The sequence below is a fragment of the Phalangium opilio genome, unplaced genomic scaffold (assembly GCF_054372755.1).
Source record: "Phalangium opilio isolate 3A_F unplaced genomic scaffold, DU_Popi_V2 ptg000089l_1, whole genome shotgun sequence".
Classification (NCBI taxonomy): domain Eukaryota; kingdom Metazoa; phylum Arthropoda; class Arachnida; order Opiliones; family Phalangiidae; genus Phalangium; species Phalangium opilio.
In genome coordinates, this window is record NW_028324194.1 from 7,419,743 (window position 1) to 7,442,756 (window position 23,014).

At 37.5% G+C, this 23,014-nt stretch overlaps 4 protein-coding genes across 5 annotated transcripts; all 4 read left to right on the forward strand.

Annotated features, from left to right (window-relative positions):
- The first annotated feature begins 5 nt into the window (after positions 1–5).
- On the forward strand, positions 6–2,626 carry LOC149647325 (uncharacterized). Its single transcript, XM_089850185.1, has 4 exons — positions 6–303; positions 800–1,147; positions 1,933–2,410; positions 2,475–2,626. The coding sequence occupies exons 1-4, from the start codon at positions 6–8 to the stop codon at positions 2,506–2,508; spliced, it is 1,158 nt and encodes a 385-aa protein (XP_089706311.1). The 3' UTR covers positions 2,509–2,626.
- Positions 2,627–3,197: 571 nt separating this feature from the next.
- Positions 3,198–5,836, forward strand: LOC149647326 (uncharacterized). 2 transcript variants are annotated; one of them, XR_016371926.1, is made up of 3 exons: positions 3,198–3,373; positions 3,446–4,608; positions 4,660–5,136. XR_016371926.1 is itself a non-coding variant. In XM_089850186.1 (2 exons), the coding sequence occupies exon 2, from the start codon at positions 5,137–5,139 to the stop codon at positions 5,581–5,583; it is 447 nt and encodes a 148-aa protein (XP_089706312.1). In that variant the 5' UTR covers positions 3,202–3,373; positions 3,446–5,136; the 3' UTR covers positions 5,584–5,836. The 2 variants fall into 2 exon arrangements, 1 of the variants encoding a protein (XP_089706312.1); XM_089850186.1 differs by having other exon boundaries at positions 3,202–3,373; positions 3,446–5,836.
- A 9,429-nt stretch (positions 5,837–15,265) lies between these two features.
- Positions 15,266–18,073, forward strand: LOC149647327 (uncharacterized). The gene has a single exon (XM_089849633.1). The coding sequence runs from the start codon at positions 15,266–15,268 to the stop codon at positions 18,071–18,073; it is 2,808 nt and encodes a 935-aa protein (XP_089705759.1).
- On the forward strand, positions 18,070–20,823 carry LOC149647328 (uncharacterized). Its single transcript, XM_089849634.1, has one exon. The coding sequence runs from the start codon at positions 18,070–18,072 to the stop codon at positions 20,821–20,823; it is 2,754 nt and encodes a 917-aa protein (XP_089705760.1).
- The last annotated feature ends 2,191 nt before the right edge of the window (positions 20,824–23,014 follow it).

A 23,014-nucleotide genomic window follows, 5' to 3' on the forward strand; every position in this document is an offset into this window, starting at 1 on the left:
GTTTCATGGAATACCTCTCTTACTTTTTCCTGAAATTTTGTCTGGATAACAATATCAAGAACGAGAAAAGACTAAACTTCATATCATCTTTGAATCTCGATCTGTTTGACTGTTCGGTGGTTTACAAAGATCAGTTCGAATTAAACTTGGTTGTCACCGTTGTAACGGGAGTCAGACTCGTCTTCTGCATTGAAGTCGACCCTGAACAAGAAGTCCAACTGACCGATTGCAATTTCATGATGTTGAATAATGAGATGTACTTTAAATATATGATGAATTCCGGAGGCAGTAATGTACTTAAAGGTGAGCTGCAGGGGGATAGACTAGTCCTCTATAGATCCCTTTTAGCAGAAGTAGGATAAGGGACTAGAACTATCGAGATAACTTGGCGAAAGTGAATATTCTTGTTAACACACCAACGGTTGACCCTCTGGTAGCGGTGTGTGAATTTTCCCTGCATAAGGTGAGACGCTCGCGGCGGTAGACGGCCGAACTAGATTCAATCAGCAGCGTCCGTGTTCCGCGGCTTTAGGTTGAAGGGAATGGGGTAGGAAATCTTTTTGGAACTCGACCAATTTTTTTCTCTCTAGTGCAGGCGCGATGAAAGCAGCATAAAATTCTCAAATTTGTTTACTAGTGCCACGATCTTTTACCAATGCTAGAGCACTTTACTTCTAGTCCCTTGTATTTCTTCTGCTTTTAGACATGTAAACTTAACGGTAGATCATAGATTTATGATCACTAATACTCTAGGGAAATTGTAATTCATAAAAAATTAGTTTTTCGTATCTAATTTCAGCGCATTATCAAATTCGTCAAAGCAACGACAAATATCCATCTTTATGTCCTTTTGAAATACACTTGGACGACGATAAGGATTGTCTGATAAATTTAGCCAAATCCTTAAAATATTTCTCTTTAATGAATCTGAGTTATCCTCGCCACGTTTTTCCTGAATTCGTTTCTAATAGAAAACCTTACGAACTGCAAAAATATCGGGATAATGTTGAAAACTGCGAGTTAATATTGTTTGCCTTAAATTTCGGATACAACAGTGAGACTTGGCCAAGTTTCGTCTTCAGGATATGGCTATTTTCAACTCTTTTGCTGGAGAGTACCGATCCTTTCCCTTTTCAAGAACTAGAAGGTATAACCTGGCCATTTTGAAACATACATAAAGTTTTTCTTTTCAAGGAAAATTTCAGATAACATAAAGTGTATAACTTTATGTTATCTGAAAAGAACGGCCTTTTTCCAAAATATAAAAATAAATAAATGATCTGTTATTACAAAATTAAGCTATGTTGACACACTATTTTTGCACACTTCAGTGGACAATGTCCCATAAATTTTCCTGTCAAGAGGGGGATCACTGGACACATTTCCTATAAGAAATTTTTCTCATTTCCGGCCCTGCCTTAAGACTCATCTTTTAGTGCTGTCTGTTAGGGCCGGTGAAAATCCCCTTAATACTAGTCTCATCCCACGTGAAATACCCCAGAAAACTAGAAACTAGCTTCCAAAGCCGCTTTAAGTTGGTTCGCGAAGCAACTTCAAGAAACCGCGTTGGTAATTAGCTTCTCGAGTATCAGTTTTGTTCACACTTAACCGGTTTCCCATGTAAGTGTGAACGTGGCATAAGTATCATTTAATTAGTCTTAAAAACGAGGACAACTGAGCCGCCATTAGTTTAGTGGCGTCTGCTAAATTGAACCACTTACCACTAAAGGCATAGACCACTCGATCACGCGCGTAAGTGGTTTTATTTATCAGACGGCACTAAAGCAATGGGGAGTGCGTCAGTAGTCCTCGTTTTTAAGACTAATAAAATGCTAATTTTTTTTAATATTTAACTCCTTTTATATTTAGAAAAAGGCCGTTATTTTAAGGTCTAAAGTTAAGTTACCTTCCTTTTTCCATTATCTTTTCTAGGCATGACAGCTGCTACGTTTTTTCATCGCTTGTTGAGTTGTTTGATTGAAGCCCGCTTCCGTATTGACGTCGTTCTGAGCGTAGTTTGCATGGGTGCCTTCCGTTTAATGTGTTTTTACGAACGAAAATCAGATACTTTAAAATTATATTTCGTGGACATGTTTGGTTTGAAAATTGAAAAATGCGTGCCGTTCAGAAAATCAGCCGAAGAATTGCGTGAATGGTTGAAACACGTAGTATTTTTTGAACAAGATACAATCGACCAATCACCGGCGTCTTTGTGTAGACTAAGCGGGGTGGAAGCCGAGTCCGTCTTATTATTCTCAAGTTCTTTGGTTATTTACGAAGACCCTGAAATGTGCTCCACCCGATTGTGCAATGAATTCAGATCAGGTTTCAAACTAAAGTTTGATTTGGAAAAACTGAGCTTTCCCGATGGAAAATCCTTAGTTTTTAATATGTACAGTTACGATTCAGGGTAACGCATGCGCATTTATACCTTCGAAATTGTCTGTTGAAGAACGGGAATATTTTTCTTAAAGGGAGGGTGAAAAGGAAAAGCAAGTGATGGAATAAAACGAAGAGGAGCCAAAATATTACATAAAATCAAGAATGATATGTATGAGTGTGGCAGAGATTTGCACTAAAGTTTAAAGTTCTGCTAAAACTAAATTGGATAAAATAATTTTAAATAAGTTGATTTGATTCATTTAGTGTTAGGGAATATCCGTTAAAGTTATTTAGGGATCGCGAAAATTATAAAAACCATAAATGAAAGGCTAATAAAAATATTATTATGTATTGTTTGAAACAAACACATTTTACTTGTGTTTATCTAAGCTTCATACTCCGGTTGTGAAATCCTTTTCAAAGGCCTTGGCTAACATTTTCGGGATTCGGTCTTCTAGCTTAATTCACTTAAGCAGTGTAATACATTTGAAGTCGTTAATTTTACGTTTGGGATTTGAAAACAACGAAGGAAAACTCTTAAACAAGTTTGGTTTTTCTTCTCAAATAGGACACAAATGAAACCGTGAACTCGTGTTCTTACGCGGACAGGAAAACGACTTCAGAAAATGTACCCTGAGTCCTGACATTGTCGCTTTGAGTCTTCTACGTCGCGTTAGTACAGTATATTCAGAAAAATATATCAGACTTCATTTCAATAAGTGATATATATATATATGCAATGTTAATGTAGTTGAACGCCAACCTTTACCATAACCATAACTGAAACATTGAGACATTGTCACATTGGTAATAAGGTCCTCGGTTTAATTTTTCTCTAAAATGTCATTCCAGGACTGCAAGAAAGCTTTCAAGCAGTATTCTTGCCTTCAATTAGGGACTGTACCTGTGAGTTAATCAACTATTGATTCTCTCACCATCGCTAAAAGAAACCGCGGAAGTAATTATTGGCTTAACACTGAACCACTTTCGGGTAATTTTATTTTGAGGGAGGGTCTTTGTTTATAATTTTGCAATTTCTCTCATTATCCAATATCAAAAACAGAAAACAAATTAAAGAACAATGGCGGACTAAATACAGAAGGACAGGTGGCGGTCTGCACGATGGGGAACTCCAATTCTCGTTCAGATATAAAGGAGGCGTCAGTGGGGAACTCCAAATCTCGTTCAGATATAAAGGAGGCTACAGTGGGGAACTCCAAATCTCCTTCAGATATAAAGGAGGCGTCAGTGGGGAACTCCAAATCTCGTTTAGATATAATGGAGGCGTCAGTGGGGAACTCCAAATCTCCTTCAGATATAAAGGAGGCGTCAGTGGGGAACTCCAAATCTCGTTTAGATATAATGGAGGCGTCAGTGGGGAACTCCAAATCTCGTTTAGATATAATGGAGGCGTCAGTGGGGAAATCCAAATCTCGTTCAGATATAAAGGAGGCGTCAGTGGGGAACTCCAATTCTCGTTCAGATATAAAGGAGGCGTCAGTGGGGAACTCCAAATCTCGTTTAGATATAATGGAGGCGTCAATGTATGGTGACATAGAAAGCGTTGAAGCTTGTTTGAAGAGAAAGGAAGACCCTAACATGATAGATGAATTGGGCCGGACTCCCTTGATGTTCGCCTCCTATTTCGGCCATGTAGATGTGGTGAAATTGTTGATCGATAAAAAAATCACTTGATTTTCCATTTCACCCTCCCTTTAACATGGCCTTGATGGGAAGCGAATATTAAAGATGTCCAGTTTAAAAGAACCCCCGCATATAAATTTAGGTTCAGGGATCTCGACTCAAAGCACTCCTGAATTATCTTACTCGAATTAACAATATGCGCTAATGCTCCATAGTAATCCTGGGGAGCTCGATTAACTTGGGCTTTGTGCCACGAGAATTTTGTTAACAAAAAGGCAGGACGTTACGCGATTGGTCGGAGGGGGATACTTCAAATTATTCTTAAAATCGGAACCTAATTTGAATTTTAAAATCATTCGGAGATATTTCCTGAATGTTTCACTGTGCAGACTGGCCTTATAATTAGAAGAAGAATCGATAAAAAATCACTTGAAATTCCACTTCACCCTCCCTTTAATGTGGTTAAATTGTTGGTAGAAAACGGAGCTCAGATTGATAAGAAATCTAATAATGAAGAAACTACTTTGTTCCAAGCTTCCGAAAGAGGCCATTTAGAAGTTGTGAAATTTTTGCTCGAAAAAGGTGCGGCAGTTGACACGATGGATGAACTTGACTTAACACTATTAATCGTAGCTTCCAGAAATGGCCACTCGAATGTAGTAAGATCATTGCTCCGAAATGGAGCAAACATTGAGCACGTGGGAAAAAATTACTATACACCATTGCGCGTTGCTATTTGGATTGGTTCGTCTGATGTGGTTCATGCACTAATCGAAAACGGCGCAAATGTCAACAAAAAAATAGACCATGATAAAGTCTCGACACTTTTACACTATTGTAGTTTATTGGGTCACTCCGAAATAATCACGGTCCTCTTAGACGGTGGCGCCAATATTAACGCTCTCAATAATGACGGGAAGTCTTCTTTGGACTTGGCTTTCAGTAAACGCAACTGGATTATTACAAACATTCTTTTGGACCGTGAAGCTAAATTTGGCAATGATATACAAAATGAAAAACTGAGAGAAAAGGTCTCAAATATGAATGATCGACTTAAGCAATTCCAAGATGAATTGAAATCTGTTCTAAATGAAAAAGACCAAGCCGTGAATGAAAGGATTGAAAAAAATTGCGAAACTAAAGAAGTATGAAGAAGAAATTGCTAGACTAAAGAAGAAGCAACAAGAAGATGCTGATGCAAAAGAGGTTTATTCGATCGCCCTGGATTTGCTAATCGACCAACAGGACAGAAAGAGTGATGAAATTTGTTTCCTGGAGAAGAAATTAAATGAATCGAAAGAAGATTGGGATTTGGTCATTGAAGAAAAGAACCGAGAGTTAGAAGAACTGCAGAGCAAAATATCTGAACTGACCAAGGATAGGCAACTATTGAAAGTTGAAAACACTACCCTTTTGGAAGAAGTCGAAAAAATTAACAAAGACCTTGAACAGTCTAAAACGGATTTGCAGTCTGCTAAAACGGGACCCTTATTCAAGGATTGCACAATAAAAGTTGAAAAGGGTAGCTCTTTGGTAGTTCAGAATAATACATTATGAAAAAGAATTGCTTTCTCAATAAAGACTGAAAAATAATTAATTGTACAAATTGAAAGGATAGATATTTAATTTTTCATACCGATATTTTATAGATACCTAGATAATTTCCATTTCTAAGAGACCTTAGACAGCCTGACACGGATTGGCAATTGGTCAAGGCGAGCCATATCTACAATCACTGTAATGTAATGTTCTATTTCAGAAAAAAAAATTGTTGCAATAATAAAGAATGAATTATGTTGATGATTTCAAATTATATTTCTCTTTCTCACTTTTTAAAATTATTAAAAACTATTTACTATTGTAGTAAATTTTATAGAGTAAATTCTGAACTCTTACTTATAGAGCGACATCTGTCATGAGCTTTGTTTATAATGGCTAAAAGTAAACAGTGAAAACCTGCAAAGGTGGGAAAGCTCAAACTGCCCAATAATATAAACAAAATTGGAGGGAAGAAACTTCTGAATTTGTCTGTTAGTAACGCTCCAATTTTAGTGTCAGGAACAGTGTAGATGGCGCCTATTTCTCTTTCTCACTTTTTAATATGATTAAAAACTATTAAATATTGTAGTGAATTTTATAGTAAAGAATGGATTTTTGAGGGATGGATGATTTAAAATGGATTGAGGAGAACTATAAAAAAGTGGAAAAAAGTGGAGCCAAAATAATACCTAAAATCAGAAGTCCATTAAATTAGCCTAGGCTAATTTAATGGACTTCTGCTAAAATCGAGAATGATATGGAAGAGTGTGGCATAGATTTACACTGAAGTTTAAAGTTCTGCTAAAACTAAATAGGTGATTATATAAAGTATTTGGTCTTGCTGAACTTGTCGAAAAATTAGAAATCGTCATCAAAGTTGCGCGCGATTTTGCACGTGACGTGAGTCTGGATATAGAATGCGCGTGAGAAAAAATGTTTTTCACACTATCTTACAGCTTGAAAACAAATTTCCTCACGCGCATTCTTTCCTTGATCTTACGAATTTGAGCGCGAGCGTCATTTCTCCATATTAGAAACGTCACTCGTGACGATTTGTTATATTTTTCAATAAGCTCCTCCTACTTTATATATTTACCTATTGGATAAAATAATTTTAAATAAGTTGATTTGATTCATTAAGGATTAAGACAATATCCGGAAAACTTATTTAGGGATCGCGAAAATTATAAAAACCTTAAATGAAAGGCTAATAAAAATATTATTATACCTATATTGTTAGGAACAAACACATTTTACTTGTAGACAAAGATAACTTTATCTGAGATAAAGTATAATACCCTTGCATCGCGTTCTTAATAAATTTCTGATAAAGCCATTTTTTTAGGAAACATCTATGGCGTCCTCAAGGAGGTGACATCACACCCAAAGTGCGTTACAATAAAGTGGTAAGTCCTTAATGAATTTAATACTAACATTATTATGAAGCGAATGACTGGATCCCGATTTAGTTTGTAAACAATAACAACCTTAAACTCCAAACACTTTTTTTTTTACTGCGCCGTGGTGGACGGATTCACCTTATGGTTTGAATGGAAAGGATTAATGTTCATGGTTATATTTAAGACGATAAATAATCTCTAGCTGTATTTTAAACGAATTCATAGTTTTCATCTATTTACGTTATATTTTGCTAATTTCCATTCAAAAATAAAGGAATTCACCACCATCAGCGTTTCCTGAATAGTTCACATATATGAACCGGATCCTTTGTTCGAGGGCTCCGACATTCCCAAAATAGCGTACGGGATTTCGTGATTTCGAGAAAGCCTTGGTGATTTCTTCTATGATTTCGCGATTTTCCCAAAGATTTCGGAATTTCTTCTTTGCTTTCGTGATTTCTTCAAAGATTTCGCCATTTTGTGTGAAAGATTTCGCTAGAAGCGTACGGGATTAGTGCAAATGTCAGACCCCTCGGTTGTGTTAAGTTCAACGTTATCGTTTGGTGTTGCTTAAAGCCAACTATTTTTGGAAAGCCACGATAAACTACAGTTTATGAAAATCTTTCAATATCTTAATTTGAAGACTTAAATCGCGCCACACTGGTGTTTTTAGGCGGACGAAAAACCCACTTTAGTTCCCCGACACTGTCCCTTTTACGTCCTACTTTCCATCAGCTCAAAAAACTAATTCATACTTATTCTTAACAAGGGGTACTTATTTATTCTCAATTAGGCCTAGTAGTAAACAATAGATATTACAGATGTTAAGCTCCAAGATGGTAAAATTGCAGTGGAAACATACCTTAAACGAAAGTAATTGTGACAAAATGTTTTCGTGCCAGATTTAAACCATGGAATTACTGTGACTTAATGGAATTTCTATTACGCGTGTGCAGCTAAACTAAGCGCACGGTGTAAGCTAAAGTAATTGCGATTGAGAATGTTTAAAAGTAACTTAGTGCGTATGACCCTCAGAGAAAAAAAAGTGACTTTAGGTCTAATCGGAAGTAAACTGACCCATACTATGTAATCTGCTTCTGGTCTATTTTAAAAGAATGAAAGTGCATTTCGGGCAGAAAATCAAGTTTAAGATGATAACTTACATCAGCACATTTTTTATCCATATTCCTTAATTTATTTAATTGGTAAACAGTTAATTAAATGAGTCTTAAAATCCATTCTTGTTCACTCATCTTCTACCAACCAACGCTGACCCGATCCAAACCTTCATTCTGTTTTAGAATCGTTCGCATTTTATACTTCACTCCGATAAATTCACCTTAAATTCATGAGCTCTAAATTGCGCATATTAGAAGCAGGAAGCTGCAGGATATTTATTTTAATGAAACCGTTTTGTTTGTTTTTCCTTCTTTTGGCCTAATTACACATAACTCTCATTTTTGAAGTATTTTTAATGCTTTTGAGGAAAAATAACCAGTAGAATTTCAGGGATTTGAAAGAAGCGAAGGAAAACTTTTAAACAAGTTTGGTTTTTCTTCTCAAATAGGACACAAATGAAACCATGAACTCGTTTTCTTACGCGGACATGATATCGACTTCAAAAAATGAACCCTGACATTGTCGCTTTGAGTCTTCAGCTTTGCTCAGTATATTCAGAAATATATAACAGGCTTCATTCCAATAACGGATATATATGCGATGTTAATGTAGTTGAACGCCAACTATAACTGAAACATTCAGACATTGGTAATAAGTGTCTCGGTTTATAATTTCTCTAAAATATCATTCCAGGACGGCAAGAAATCTTTCTAGCAGTAATCTGGACTTTAATTAGGGACTGTACCTGAGAGTTTAGCAACTATTGACGCTCTCACCATCGCTAAAAGAAACCGGAGAAGCGATAACTGGCTTAACAGTCAAAACGCGTTAACTTTCAAGAACTTTCGGGTTATTTAAATTTCTTGTTAGGGAGGGTCTTAATATATAATTTTGCCATCAAAATCAGACAACAAATAAGAGAAGAATAGCGGACTAAATACAGAAGGGCAGGTGGCGGTCTACAGGATGGAGAACTCCAAATCTCGTTTAGATATAATGGAGGCGTCAATGCGTGGCGACAGAGAAAGAGTAGAAGCTTGCTTGAAGAGAAAGAGAGATCGATTTGGCCGGACTCCCTTAATGATCGCCTCCTATTTCGGCCATTTCGATGTGGTGAAATTGTTGATCCAATACAAAGCCCAAGTTAGTCTGTCTCCCCTAGATTACTATGGAGCTGAGGATGAGTATACTAAGGCATAAACGCATATTTTTAATTCGAGTAATATAATACTGGAGTGCTTTGAGTCGAGATCCCTGGACATTAAGCTAATAGATTTTTATATGGGGGTTGTTTGCGACTGGACATCTTTAATATTCGCTTCCCATCAAGGCCATGTTAATGTGGTTAAATTGTTGGTAGAAAACGGAGCTCAGATTGATGCTAAACACGTCGATATAGAAAGAACTGCTTTGTTCTTTGCTTCCGAAAGACGGCATTTAGATGTTGTGCAATTTTTGCTCGAAAAAGGTGCGGCAGTTGACACGATGGATTGTGAAGGCTTCACGCCGTTAATCGTAGCTTCCGAAAAGGGACACTTGAATGTTGTAATATCATTGCTCCAAAATGGAGCAAACATTGAGCACGTGGTGAAATGTAACCTTACACCATTATGCGCTGCTATTCGTGGTGGTTCATCAGATGTGGTTAGTGCACTAATTGAAAACGGCGCCAATGTCAACAGAAAAAGAGACGATGATATTGGCTCGACACCTTTACACGAATGTTGCGCATTGGGCCACTCGGAAATAATCACTGTCCTCTTAGACGGTGGCGCCAATATTAACGCCGTCAATAATGACGGGAAGTCATCTTTGGACTTGGCTTTCAGTAAACGCAACTGGATTATTACAAACATTCTTTTGGACCGTGGAGCTAAATTTGGCAATGATATACAAAATGAAAAACTGAGAGAAAAGGTCTCAAATATGAATGATCGACTTAAGCAATTCCAAGATGAATTGAAATCTGTTCTAAATGAAAAAGACCAAGCCGTGAATGAAAGGATTGAAAAAAATTGCGAAACTGAAGATGAAGTATGAAGAAGAAATTGCTAGACTAAAGAAAAAGCAACAAGAAGATGCTGATGCGAAAGAGGTTTATTCGATCGCCCTGGATTTGCTAATCGACCTGGAGGACAGAAAGAGTGATGAAATAAGTTTCCTGGAAAAGAAATTAAATGAATCGAAAGTACAATGGGATTTGGTCATTGAAGAAAAGAACCGAGAGTTAGAAGAACTGCAGAGCAAAATGTCTGAACTGACCGAGGATAGGCAACTATTGAAAGTTGAAAACAAAACCCTTTTGGAAGAAGTCGAAAAACTTAACAAAGATCTCGAACAGGCTAAGGCAGACTTGCAATCTGCAAAAACGGGGCCCTTATTCAAGGATTGCACAATAAAAGTTGAAAAGGGTAGCTCTTTGGTAGTTCAGAGTAATGCATAGAGAATAATATTGCTTTCATAATAAAGACTGAAAAATAATGAACTGTGAAAATTGAAAGGATATATATTTAATTTTTCAAATCGATATCTTAGAGATACCTAGTTAATTTCCATTTCTAAGAGACCTTAGACAGACTGAAACGGATTTGCAATCGGACAAGGCGAGCCATATTAACCATCATTGTAATGTAATGTTCTATTTCAGAAAAGTAATTGTTGCAATAATAAAGAATGAATTTGGTTGATGATTTCTAATTAATTACATTAAGGACAGACAGCCAAATTTAGATACCAAAAGAAAGGCCATGATGCAAACTCTCAGTTTGATCCTACAAATATTATAATTTTTAAAGTTTTTGAGTTTGGATGTTTCTTACTTAATTACTGATTGGATTTGAATGAAATTTGACACGCAGGTTGATTACGGCCTGGATTAACATACAGGATACTTTTAAACCCACTAGTAGGTTTGCTACTGTTAATTTTATTTTTAATGACAAAATTGTTGTCACCAAGCCGTGGGAAAAAGCTTAGTTATATGGTCCCGTCCTGATTAGTAAGGCCCAAGGAGGATGTATAAGAGGGGAGACTCGTTCAAGAAAGTGGGGAGGTAAAAAAATAAACGAGGCAGAGACCACAAGCAGTGGCGCGCAACTTCGAAGCGCAAGCCGTTGGTAATGGTGATCGTTGTTGGAAAATAGGGATATTAAGAACAAGCTCAAGAGACAAGAGCAAGGATGCTTGAACGCATGAGCGAGAATGTACGCTTTCTTGCCGTGAGGGGGTAGCGTTGACCATGTTAACCAGGGAAAGGTACAGTACCGTTTAAGGAACGGGGGGCTACGTACATCTTGAAGGAGAGAGGAATGGAGTGGAAACCCCCATACCTATAGCGTTGCCAGTGTACCCCCACCTACGGCACCGTAGTCCTCCCAGCATCCTCAGCGGTTAGGTAGGGTCGTACTGGACGAAATTGTAAAGGGCGCTCCCTCTATCTTAAAAATACAAGCTATTTCTCATACAAATAAAATGGCGCTACGCGGCAGCACTTAGCAATCGCCTACCGAAGGGTAGGGCGTGCGCGAGGTACATTGGGAGAGATACGGTGCCGCAGGTCGCCCATCATCATTTCCAATCCATCTCAACTCCCTTATCCCTGCGTACATTTTGTCATATATTCTCCTTGTAAGGCTCCAGCTCTTACTTATAGAGCTACCTCTGTCATGAGCTTTGTTTCTACGCTAAAATTAAACATGGAAAACCGTTAAAGGTGGGAAAGTTACGACTGCCAAAAGACATCAACCAAATCGGAGGGGAGAAACTAGTTTTTAGTTTGTCTGTTAGTAACGCCTTAGTGTCAGGAAGCTAGTGTAGATGGCGCCTATTTCTCTTTGCCACTTTTCAAACTTATTAAAGACTACAAAATATTGTAGTGAATTTTATAGTAATGAATGGATTTTTTGAGGGATGGATGATTTATAATGGATCAAGCAGGATTATAAAAAAGTGGGGCCAAAATATTACGTAAAATCAAAAATGATATGTAGGAGTGCGGCGGAGATTTACATTTAAGTTTATAGTTCTGCAAAGAAAAATAATGAAAATAAAATTGTTTCATTAAGGGTTAAGACAATATCCGGAATTATAAAATCAGTTAAATGAAAGGCTAAAAAAGTATTAGGCCTATATATAGGCCTAGTTAGAAACAAAAAATTTCACTTGTACAGAAGGATTATTTTATCTCAGATAGATTATAATACCTTTGTATTGCGTGCGATATTGAAATAGCGTTCCTTATACATTTACTGATAAAGCGTATTTTAGAGAAAAGATTCATCGGCATTCAGGAGGTGATATCACACCCAAATTGAGTCGCGTTAAGTTGGTAAGTTTTTAACGGATTTAATATGATTATGAAACTGGAACCCAATTTAGTTGGTAAACAACTATCTTTAACCCCAAACAGTTCGGTTGTTTATTGCGCAGTCAGGACGCGTTCCTCTCATAGTTTGAATGGAAAGGAGTAATGTTCAAGGTTATATTTAAAGGGGCTGTTTGGACAGTGGGACAAACGACGATCTTCGTCATGGAGCTTAAAATAGAGGGTGGGTAAAAATGGAGAGGAGGCCGGACATCCCCATTAAGACGACCAATAATCTTTTTACTGTATTTCAAATAATTTACCTTCAATTTTGCTAATTACCACACAAAAAATAGGAATTCACCCCGGCACCAGTGTTTCCTGAATAGTTCACATATCCCTGGCACTGTCCCATTTTATCCCCTACTTCCCATGGGCTCAAAAAAATTCAACCTTATTTTTAAAAAAAAAGATTTTACAAAATGTCAAGCAGAAATTACAGATGTTAATGCACTATAGATGTTAAGCTCCAAGCTGGTAAAATTGTAACGGAAACTTAATATAAGGATAAGAAATTGTGAGAGGTGACGGTGGGATCCATATATGTATGCAAAATTTACTGAAGTGGAGCTCTAACTTTTCCTATAATTGTAAAAAATTTGTACCAAATTTCTTTGCAGGATTACAAGAAATCTTTCTAGCTTTATTCATGACGCAAATGACGAACTAACTATACTCTTCAGCTTAGAGAACCAGTCAACTGGCGCTCTCACCATTGCTTAATCAAATCCAGGAAGTAAAGATCTTTCAGAACAGAAGAGTTATCGGGTAAATGCTATTCTTCCAGGTGAGAGATGGGCTTAAAATATAACTAACAACGGCGTTTCTAATTAACTTGCAAATACCAGATGCCCGACTTCGAATTGCTATAAAACTAATTAAAATCATTAAGACAGACGGCGTAAATACAGGAGGACAAGTGGTGGGCAACAATATGGGGAATTCGCAATCCAGTTTAGAAATACATACTGCGTCAATTGATGGTGATATAGATCGTGTAGAGACTGCATTGAAAAGAAAACAAGATCCCAACAAGAAGGACAGTTCAGGTCGGACTCCGTTGATGCACGCCTGCCGTTTTGGCCATATCGATCTTGTCAAATTGTTGATCCAAAATGGAGCTCGGATTAATGAAACGGACCGAGAAATCAGGTCCCCGATAATGTACGCTGCAGACAATGGTCACTTGAATGTTGTAAAATTCTTGATTGAAAGTGGAGCTGATATAGAGCAGGCAGGTGAGGATAACTGGACACGGCTAATGGAAGCTTCCAGGAGAGGTGACTTGAAGGAGGTGGAGCTTAGATTGTTGATAGACAACGGAGCTAGGATTGATAAGGAACACGGCCTTGCGCTTATGGGTATTTTAGAGTTTGCAAATGACTAGAGACAGTTTTTATAGATATATAAATTGTAATTAAATAGGTTCGTTTTTTCTATAAGAGTAATTGAAACTCCATTGTATTATCAAGAATTAAATTGAGCCCAACCAGTCAATTGCGCGAATAAATTAAAGAGATGTACAATGTGTTATGTAGGGGTTGTACCAATATGAAGGTTATCTTCCTTCAAATAGAGCTCTACTGAGCATGCGTGAATTTCGTCGCGCTATTAGTGCACTGGTTATGGGCATCACCACCAGGGCCGGATTAAGAAGATTTTCGCCCGGGGGCATTGGCTTGATGGGCGCCCCCTCCCTTAGCCCCATAATTTTAACAATTTTGTTTTTATTAGAAATATTGTAATTTTGTTAAGTGAAAACTGAAAAGTATCCCTATGCATGGCTGATACTCACTCACACGCTCAATTTTAGTTGAATAAGTGACTAATAAATTTAAAAATAGTAAGCAAAAAGTGACTAAATAAGGACAAATTAAGCTATAAATGAAATATTTTCAGATATGACCGATTTTCATAATTATTTTCAGTAATTAAAGATATTTTAATGGTCGGTGCCGTAATTAAGCCCAATCTTTGGGCTTAGATATTTCCAGTCAAAGGAAAGGTCACCTCATAAAATTTCTACGGCGAAATTGAATTAAACCATTTTGGAGCACAGCTCAGAATGCTGTGCAAAAATGAGCAGATAAACCCAATCTTTTAAATAACAATAAGGTCAAGGGTCAGATTATAAAACTAACCATTACAGCAAACACGAAAAAAAAAAAAAAAACTCAATACTCTGTAAATAATGTTTGTCAAAATCGGGAAATTTAGCAAGTCATGGCTTCATGAAAAATAAACTCTTTGAATAGTAAATAATCTGACATGAAGCCCAACCCCATCCTTAGAAATCAAACTGGTACTCCCTTTCGAAAGACGTTCCATCCGAGCCCCAAAAACCCATAGCGTCACTGACCGCTATAGATAGCATGGCCCCAGAAAGGGCACGAAAATAATCCCTCGAACATGGGGGAAGGAAATAAAAATTCCTTCTAAGAACCACTCTTTTCAATGTACAAATGAAACACATCTTGTAGCAACCTTTAGGGAGAAGACCAAACTTCTCAAAAATAAAAATTAGTTAAACCAAGAAAACTTGTACTTTTCTTCATAAAAACAAACTTAGAATTTCAACTTAAAAGAAATTACCTCCAACCAAAATTGGACTTAGTTAATTAGATTAGTAACTATAAATTGAATTTTTTCAGTCGGTTCAGTTTATAAGTAGTAGCTCTCCCAAAACCTGGTTAAAATTAGTAGCCAGCCTTAGTAAGAAACTTTATGGTGCCTCCGGAAACCCGGGAAAAACCTTGGATATTTAGAAAAACCGCGCGCAAAAACTGTCGGTACGTAAAACTTTAAAAAAAACTCAAATATGGATGAACTTCAAAAACAAAGTGGATCGGCGGGTGCCTTAACAACGGCGCAATTAGATTTAGTAAAATTAAAAACAATTAGAACAAAAGCTAGAGGTGCGGTAACGAGAATACAAAACTCATTAAAAGCGCTATTAGCCGATAATAATACGGCTTCAGAAGATCTGGAAGATCAACTCGCTCTTTTTAAACAAAAAGAAGAAACGCTACAAGATTTAAATAGAAAAATAATAGACTTAATCCCAGCAAGGGACCAAACAACCATCGACGCCGAATTAGAAAAAGTAGAAAATATACAAGACGAAATCACCATACTAAAATCAAAGGTGAATAGGAAAATTCAACAAATTCAAACGGCATCTTCAAGAGCCAACTCGGTCAGTGGATCAAGCACCTCGACCATCTATACCCCATCAAACCCAACAGTAACACCAATTGGAGTTGGGCAACAGAACAACGCAGCTACCGGAAACAATGGACCGATCATCGGGTCACAATCGTCAGCGGCTAATAACACAAATTCTCCGGCAAACATCATAGCGAACCCTCCACCAACCAACAACTTTAGGACAGCCTCAAAACTACCAGCGTTGGAGATCAGCAAATTCTCCGGCGACTTCATGCAGTGGCAAGGATTCTGGAGCCGATTTGAACTAGCCGTAAGCAATGAAAATTTATCTCCCGTTGAAAAACTTAGTCAATTAGAATCACACTTGTCGGGAGAGGCTAAAGAATCAATAAGAGGCCTACACGCGTCAGACGCGAGTTATGACGAAGCGGTAAAAATATTGAAAAATAGATATGATAAGTTAGATATGGTTAAACACACTCATATTCAAGTGTTATTAAATTTAGAGCCAGTGCATGACGCCAATAACATTAAGGCCTTACGCCAATTATATGACACGTGTGAAGTCAATTTAAGAAGCCTAAGATCTTTGGGGTTAGATACCTCACTTAGTGGATATTCAGTATGTCCAGCTATCATTAAATGTTTACCCAATGAAATTAGACTGTTCTACAGTTTAGCCCGAAAAAATGACGGGGACTGGGATATAGAAAAATTAATGGAATTTTTAAAAGATCAAGTAGAGGGAAGGGAAACATCCGCCATCCTCGGTATGAATGCCAAAGAAAATTCAAAACCAAAACAGTTCAAACCGTCTAACGATAGTCAAAATTTAGCCACAGCCACTGCGCTCCAAACAACCGTTAATTATAAACAAAATCAGGGTCAAACTAGGGGTTCATACTATTGTATCTTTTGCGAAGTGGACAACCACTCGAGCTCAAATTGTTACAAGTTTAGCTTAGAAGAAAAAAGAAAATTGATCCAAGATCAAGAAAGGTGCTATATTTGCATTAAAAGGGGACATTCCTCTAAGGAATGCCATTCGCGATATAGAACGTGTAAAATTTGTGATGGAAGGCATAATGCCGCAGTTTGCTATAAAAATAATTGCAACCAAAAATTAGAGGGAAAACCTAGAGAATCCCACAAAGAAAAGGGAAAGGATGAAAGGGGGGTCACGACCTTAACAGTAACGTCCCCTCATTTAGACATGGGTTCAGTTTTACTCCAAACGGCTAAAGCCACGGCCCAACACCCCGAAAAAATAGGAAAAGAATTGGGGGTAAGAATATTATTAGATGGAGGCGCGCAGGCCACCTTTATTAGAGAGGAGGTTGCGCAACAATTAGATTTGCCAATAGTAGGGGAACAAACAGTTACAGTGTATAACTTTGCCAATAAAACCCCTAGCGTAGAGAAAAGAAAAGTTGTGAAATTAAACGTACAAAGCGCGGTAGATCCGCATAAAAAATTAGAAATTACTGCCGTGGTTTTGCCATACTTGTGTGAAGCCATAGCTACCACCGAATTTGAACAAGTGGAAAATTTAATGAATAAAAAGGGGTTAAATTTATGCGATCCCCCGAGTCAAGCGAAATTAGGCGAGACCAACATTGAAATATTGGTAGGTGGGGACTTCTACTGGGAGTTCGTCACTGGAAATGTGGAAAGATTCACAAAAAATCTGGTTTGTTTAGAAACCAATTTAGGATGGGTCATACAAGGACCAACAAACAAACCTCAAGTAGAGCTAAACAACAATGTTGTAAGGGTAGGATTCGTTAACGTAGGTAGACCTCGCCCATCGGACCTGATGAAATCGCTTTGGGAATTAGAAGCCCTGGGTATTGACGGGAATCCCCAGCAAGAACCCTTAGAGTCAGATGTTATGAAACATTTTAGAGAAACAGCAGAAATTAAGGAGGGCAGATATAGCGTCAAATTTCCTTGGCGTGTAGAAAAGGAGGTACTACCCAACAACTTAGCAGTAGCTACTCAAAGAATGAAACCATTAATTAGGAAGTTTAAATTAGAACCAGAATTGTACTCGGATTACAAAAAAGTAATCGATGAACAATTAGAGCAAGGAGTAGTAGAAAGGGTGCCCCATCCAGAATTAACGCAAAATAAAATAGGAACATACTATATGCCACATCAACCAGTTTTGAAAAAAGATCGTCTTACGACCAAATTACGCGTAGTTTATGACGCGTCTTCCCACGAAAAAGGTGAACCATCATTGAATGATTGTCTCAGTAGCGGAGCTAATTTAAACCCTGATCTTTTGTTATTGCTACTCAGATTTAGAAAACACCCTATAGCAATAACAGCCGACATTGAGAAGGCTTTTTTACAGGTGGCAATAGCAGAAGATCAGCGGGACTCTGTTAGGTTTTTATGGGTTAGTGAAAAGGATGGCAAAATAAACGAAAACAAATTTGAACGCTTAGGATGACTAGGGTGCCATTCGGTGTAACATCCAGCCCCTTCTTGTTAGCAGGAACGATTAAAATCCACATAGAAAAATATAAAGATGAAAAACCCCAAGCGGTAGAAGTTTTAGACAATGACCTTTATGTCGATGACTTAACCAGCGGAGAAGATAGCGTAAAAGGGGCGTTCCAGCTTTCTAAACAAATAGCGGAAATAGTTAGAGATGCTAACATGAAACTTAGGAAATGGCAGTCTAACTCAAATGAATTAAGAGACCTATGGAAAAGGGAAAATATGTCGGGGGACAATTATAAATTATTATTCGAAGGTCAAGCTGAATCTGAAAAACAGAAGGTTCTAGGCTTAGTGTGGGATCCCAAAACTGACACATTCTCATTTGATTTAACAAACCTATTAGAAACCCTAAAAAACGTAAAGGAAACCAAAAGAAACGTCCTTAGCATGGTCGCTCAAATATTTGATCCCATGGGGATTTTGTCACCGTTTACCATTAGAGCCAAAATCTTGCTTCAACAGTTATGGGTAAAAAATGTAGCCTGGGATGAGACAATAGAGGGTGAAGATGGAAAAATATTTAGAAACTGGTATGGGGAAATGCCCGATGTTAGAAAAATTTCGATAGACCGGTGCTATTTTAAGGGACCCAGAAAGAATATCTCAGATATGTCACTGCATTGTTTTTGCGATGCAAGTTTAAAGGCTTATAGTGCAGTGATATACTTGCGTTACGTAGTAAATACCACAGAAGTTAGGGTATCGTTAGTAAACTCTAAGGCAAGGGTGGCCCCGTTGAAGGAGATTAGTTTACCCAGGCTCGAATTAATGGGTTGCGCAATAGGCGCGAGGTTAGTAGACTTCACTAAAGAAGCCTTTAAGCAAGATGAGTTAGACATATTCATGTGGACGGATTCAATGATAGCTCTAAATTGGGTTAGAAGTGACAAAGACATTTGGAAACCCTTCGTTTCCAATAGGGTGAAAGAAATACAGAAATTATCTGACCCAAAATGTTGGAACCATTGTCCAGGCGAACAAAACCCAGCGGATTTACCCACCAGGGGGTCTAAGATAAACGAACTAGTGAATGGCAAAATCTGGTGGGAAGGTCCCACCTGGCTCAAGGAGGAAAAATCAAATTGGCCCTTAATCAAATCTCCATTAGAATTAAATACAGATTTAGACGAAATAGAATGCGAAAAAAGAAAAACCGTGTTAGTAATTAGATGCGAAGACAATCATAGCATAACAAACTTGATAGACCTTAAAAACTACAGTTCTATCTACAAGCCTTTGCGGATTACGGCTTACATATTTAGATTTATTAATAAATGTAAGAAAATCCAGATTAATGAGGGACCTATTCAAGCCAACGAGCTCGCGAGAGCGGAATTGGAATGGATAAAGGCCACTCAAAAAATTGACTTTACTGAGGAAATAGAAGCCATAAGAACAGGGAATAAAATTAATAACTCATCAAAAATAGCAACACTCAGAGCAATATTAGATGACCAAGGGATTTTACGAGTAGGCGGCAGGCTTGAAGAGTCTAGTGTAAGTTACGCTATTAAACATCCTATAATATTAGAAAAGTCCAATACATTATCAAATTTACTAATGAAAAGAAGTCACGAAGAAGTATGCCATTCTGGTGTACAAGATACTATAACTCAAGCACGCGAGAGATATTGGATCATAAAAGGTAGACAATTAGCAAAGAGTATAGTGGGTGGGTGTTTGATTTGCAAGAGACACTTGGCAGTAGCGGGAGACGCTCCCATGGCTAACCTGCCTAAAGAAAGAATAGAAGAAACCCCTTGTTTCCAAACCCTAGGCGTAGATTTCGCGGGGCCCTTATTTGTAAAAATCGACGGTAAAACGGAAAAGAGCTACATTTGTCTTTTCACGTGTGCAGTGTCACGCGCAGTGCACTTGGAGTTAGTGGCTTCCCTGTCCACCCACGAATTTTTATTGGCCTTCTCGAGAATGGTCTCTAGAAGAGGCATTCCTCATATTGTCTATAGTGACAACGGGAAGACCTTTAAAAAGGCGGACAAAGACTTAAAAGAAATTTGGAAAGTTATTAGAGACCCCGATGTCTTGAACTATTTTGGCAAAAAAGGTGTAGAATGGCGTTTTATAACGGAGAGGGCGGCATGGCATGGGGGTTACTGGGAAAGATTAGTAAGGTCAACCAAAACAACATTAAGAAAAATTTTAGGTAAAGCCGCGTTAACATTTACTGAAATGGAAACAATGTTAATAGAAACAGAAGCGGTCATAAATGCAAGACCTATAACTTATGTTTTTAATGACGTTGGGGAACCCAGTCCCCTGACACCGTCACACCTACTATTGGGTAAACGCGTGACGTGTCTACCCCCTCTGAAAATTAAGGAACAAAAAATACCAGCCTCAAGAGAGGACTTTACTAAAAGGCAAAAATATAGGTTAGCCTTAAACGAAAGACTCTGGAAGAGATGGAGAGTAGAGTATTTACTTGAATTAAGATCGGCTCACCATAGCCTGTTAGATAAGAATAGAAAGGCAATTAAAGTGGGAGATGTAGTTCTCATCCACGAGGATATGGTCAAAAAACACATGTGCAATTTGGGCCTAATTAAAGAGGTCATAATAGGTAGAGACGGAAAGATAAGGTCATGTGTGTTAAAAACAAGTAAAGGCAATGAAATTCGTAGGCCTGTTCAATTGCTCTACTCTCTAGAAGTCAATGATCATAATGATGTAACTTAGTGCATGTATAAATTTGTGTATATTTTTTTGTGTATTTTTGTATTTTTTGTATTTCTCAAAACTTGTGAAATTTTGTTATCATTCAATTCTATTGATTTAAATGTTAGATATTGTATGATTTGTAAGCTAGAATTGTTGTAAAAATATTTTGAATTGCATAATAATTAAGAACTATGTTAAAATCTGGAAAGACTACGTCTTTCGGTGGGGAGTGTGCAAAAATGAGCAGATAAACCCAATCTTTTAAATAACAATAAGGTCAAGGGTCAGATTATAAAACTAACCATTACAGCAAACACGAAAAAAAAAAAAAAACTCAATACTCTGTAAATAATGTTTGTCAAAATCGGGAAATTTAGCAAGTCATGGCTTCATGAAAAATAAACTCTTTGAATAGTAAATAATCTGACATGAAGCCCAACCCCATCCTTAGAAATCAAACTGGTACTCCCTTTCGAAAGACGTTCCATCCGAGCCCCAAAAACCCATAGCGTCACTGACCGCTATAGATAGCATGGCCCCAGAAAGGGCACGAAAATAATCCCTCGAACATGGGGGAAGGAAATAAAAATTCCTTCTAAGAACCACTCTTTTCAATGTACAAATGAAACACATCTTGTAGCAACCTTTAGGGAGAAGACCAAACTTCTCAAAAATAAAAATTAGTTAAACCAAGAAAACTTGTACTTTTCTTCATAAAAACCAACTTAGAATTTCAACTTAAAAGAAATTACCTCCAACCAAAATTGGACTTAGTTAATTAGATTAGTAACTATAAATTGAATTTTTTCAGTCGGTTCAGTTTATAAGTAGTAGCTCTCCCAAAACCTGGTTAAAATTAGTAGCCAGCCTTAGTAAGAAACTTTATATGCAAAGTAATTGATGTCGTTTTAAATCAAAACTAAAACGTTCATTTGAATTGGATTGATTATAAATATTAAGTTAAATATTTGATGAGCGAGCGAAGCGAGCTCCACAATTTTTGGGGTTTGATCAACTGTGATCTCGCTGTTTTTGCGTTTAAACCGTCATACAGTCAAATATATTACGTTTAACATTGTGGTCGAGAAGATAAATAACACCGAAAGACTCAAAAATCCAAAAAATTGACAAATATTAACTAATTTTTGGAAAAGTGACTTTTAGTAACCGAATTTGAAAAAAGTGACTTAGTATCAGCCCTGCCTATGTCTTTGAATAGGCTTTTCTAGATTTAGACTCGCAAAATCTATTTACCGTCTCCTCCCAACTAATTTGGTTTAATAAATCGGTCTCGATAGCTAATAAACCTATTTAAAAACGAAAAACAGGCCCGTAATCATTCAAAACTAACGTCATGTTTTTGAGTTTTTCAAAAATTTAATGAAACAATCGCTCAGATTTGGGTATCACCAGAAATCTTGGGCGCCCCTATTTCGCTGGCGCCCGGGGGCAGGTGCCCCCTCTGCCCCCCCCCCCTTAATCCGGCCCTGATCACCACTACCGTTGAATCTAACCGGATAGTCGTTGCTTACAATCACGTGACATCGCCCAATCACTACTCAAGGAAATAATTACACTACTACTTCAAAATATAGTTCACACTCAATACAAAACGCATAGTGCATTTCTTTAAATCCGCTTTTATCACGCGCAAAAACCTGAACCATTTTAAAACGCAATAGACCTTTTCACACTTATGGCCGCGCATGAGCAGTTGCAAGTTTGTTGCCATGAGTTTTACGCTTCTATGGAGTTAACGTGTAAAATAAACTACGATGGACGTGTTTTAGAGCATTTTGTAGTTTAATATTAAAATGAAATGCCTAGTATTTAAACCGAGAGAGTAAAATTAAAACCATGTTAAGAAACAAACAGTTTTTAAGTTCTAATGGAGACGGTGGAATGATAATAGTTGGTTAAAACTCACTAAGCCTCGGCGACCGTATGGGATCATCGCTTCAACGGCGGACATCGCCGATGCCGTCACCATTGAGTTCAGAATATATATCCTTCTAGAGTTCTATTTGGATATCGGGTTTTCGCGCTCGCGCGACCATCGTTTTTGAAATTAAGGGACGGACGGACAACTTTATCATTAGGTGGTGGCGCCATCTATTTCACTTAAAAACACATATTTGTTACTATGGCGTCTGCTATAATTTCTTAATATAGTAAGGAAATGTTTAGAAACCGCTATGATTCGAGTAAA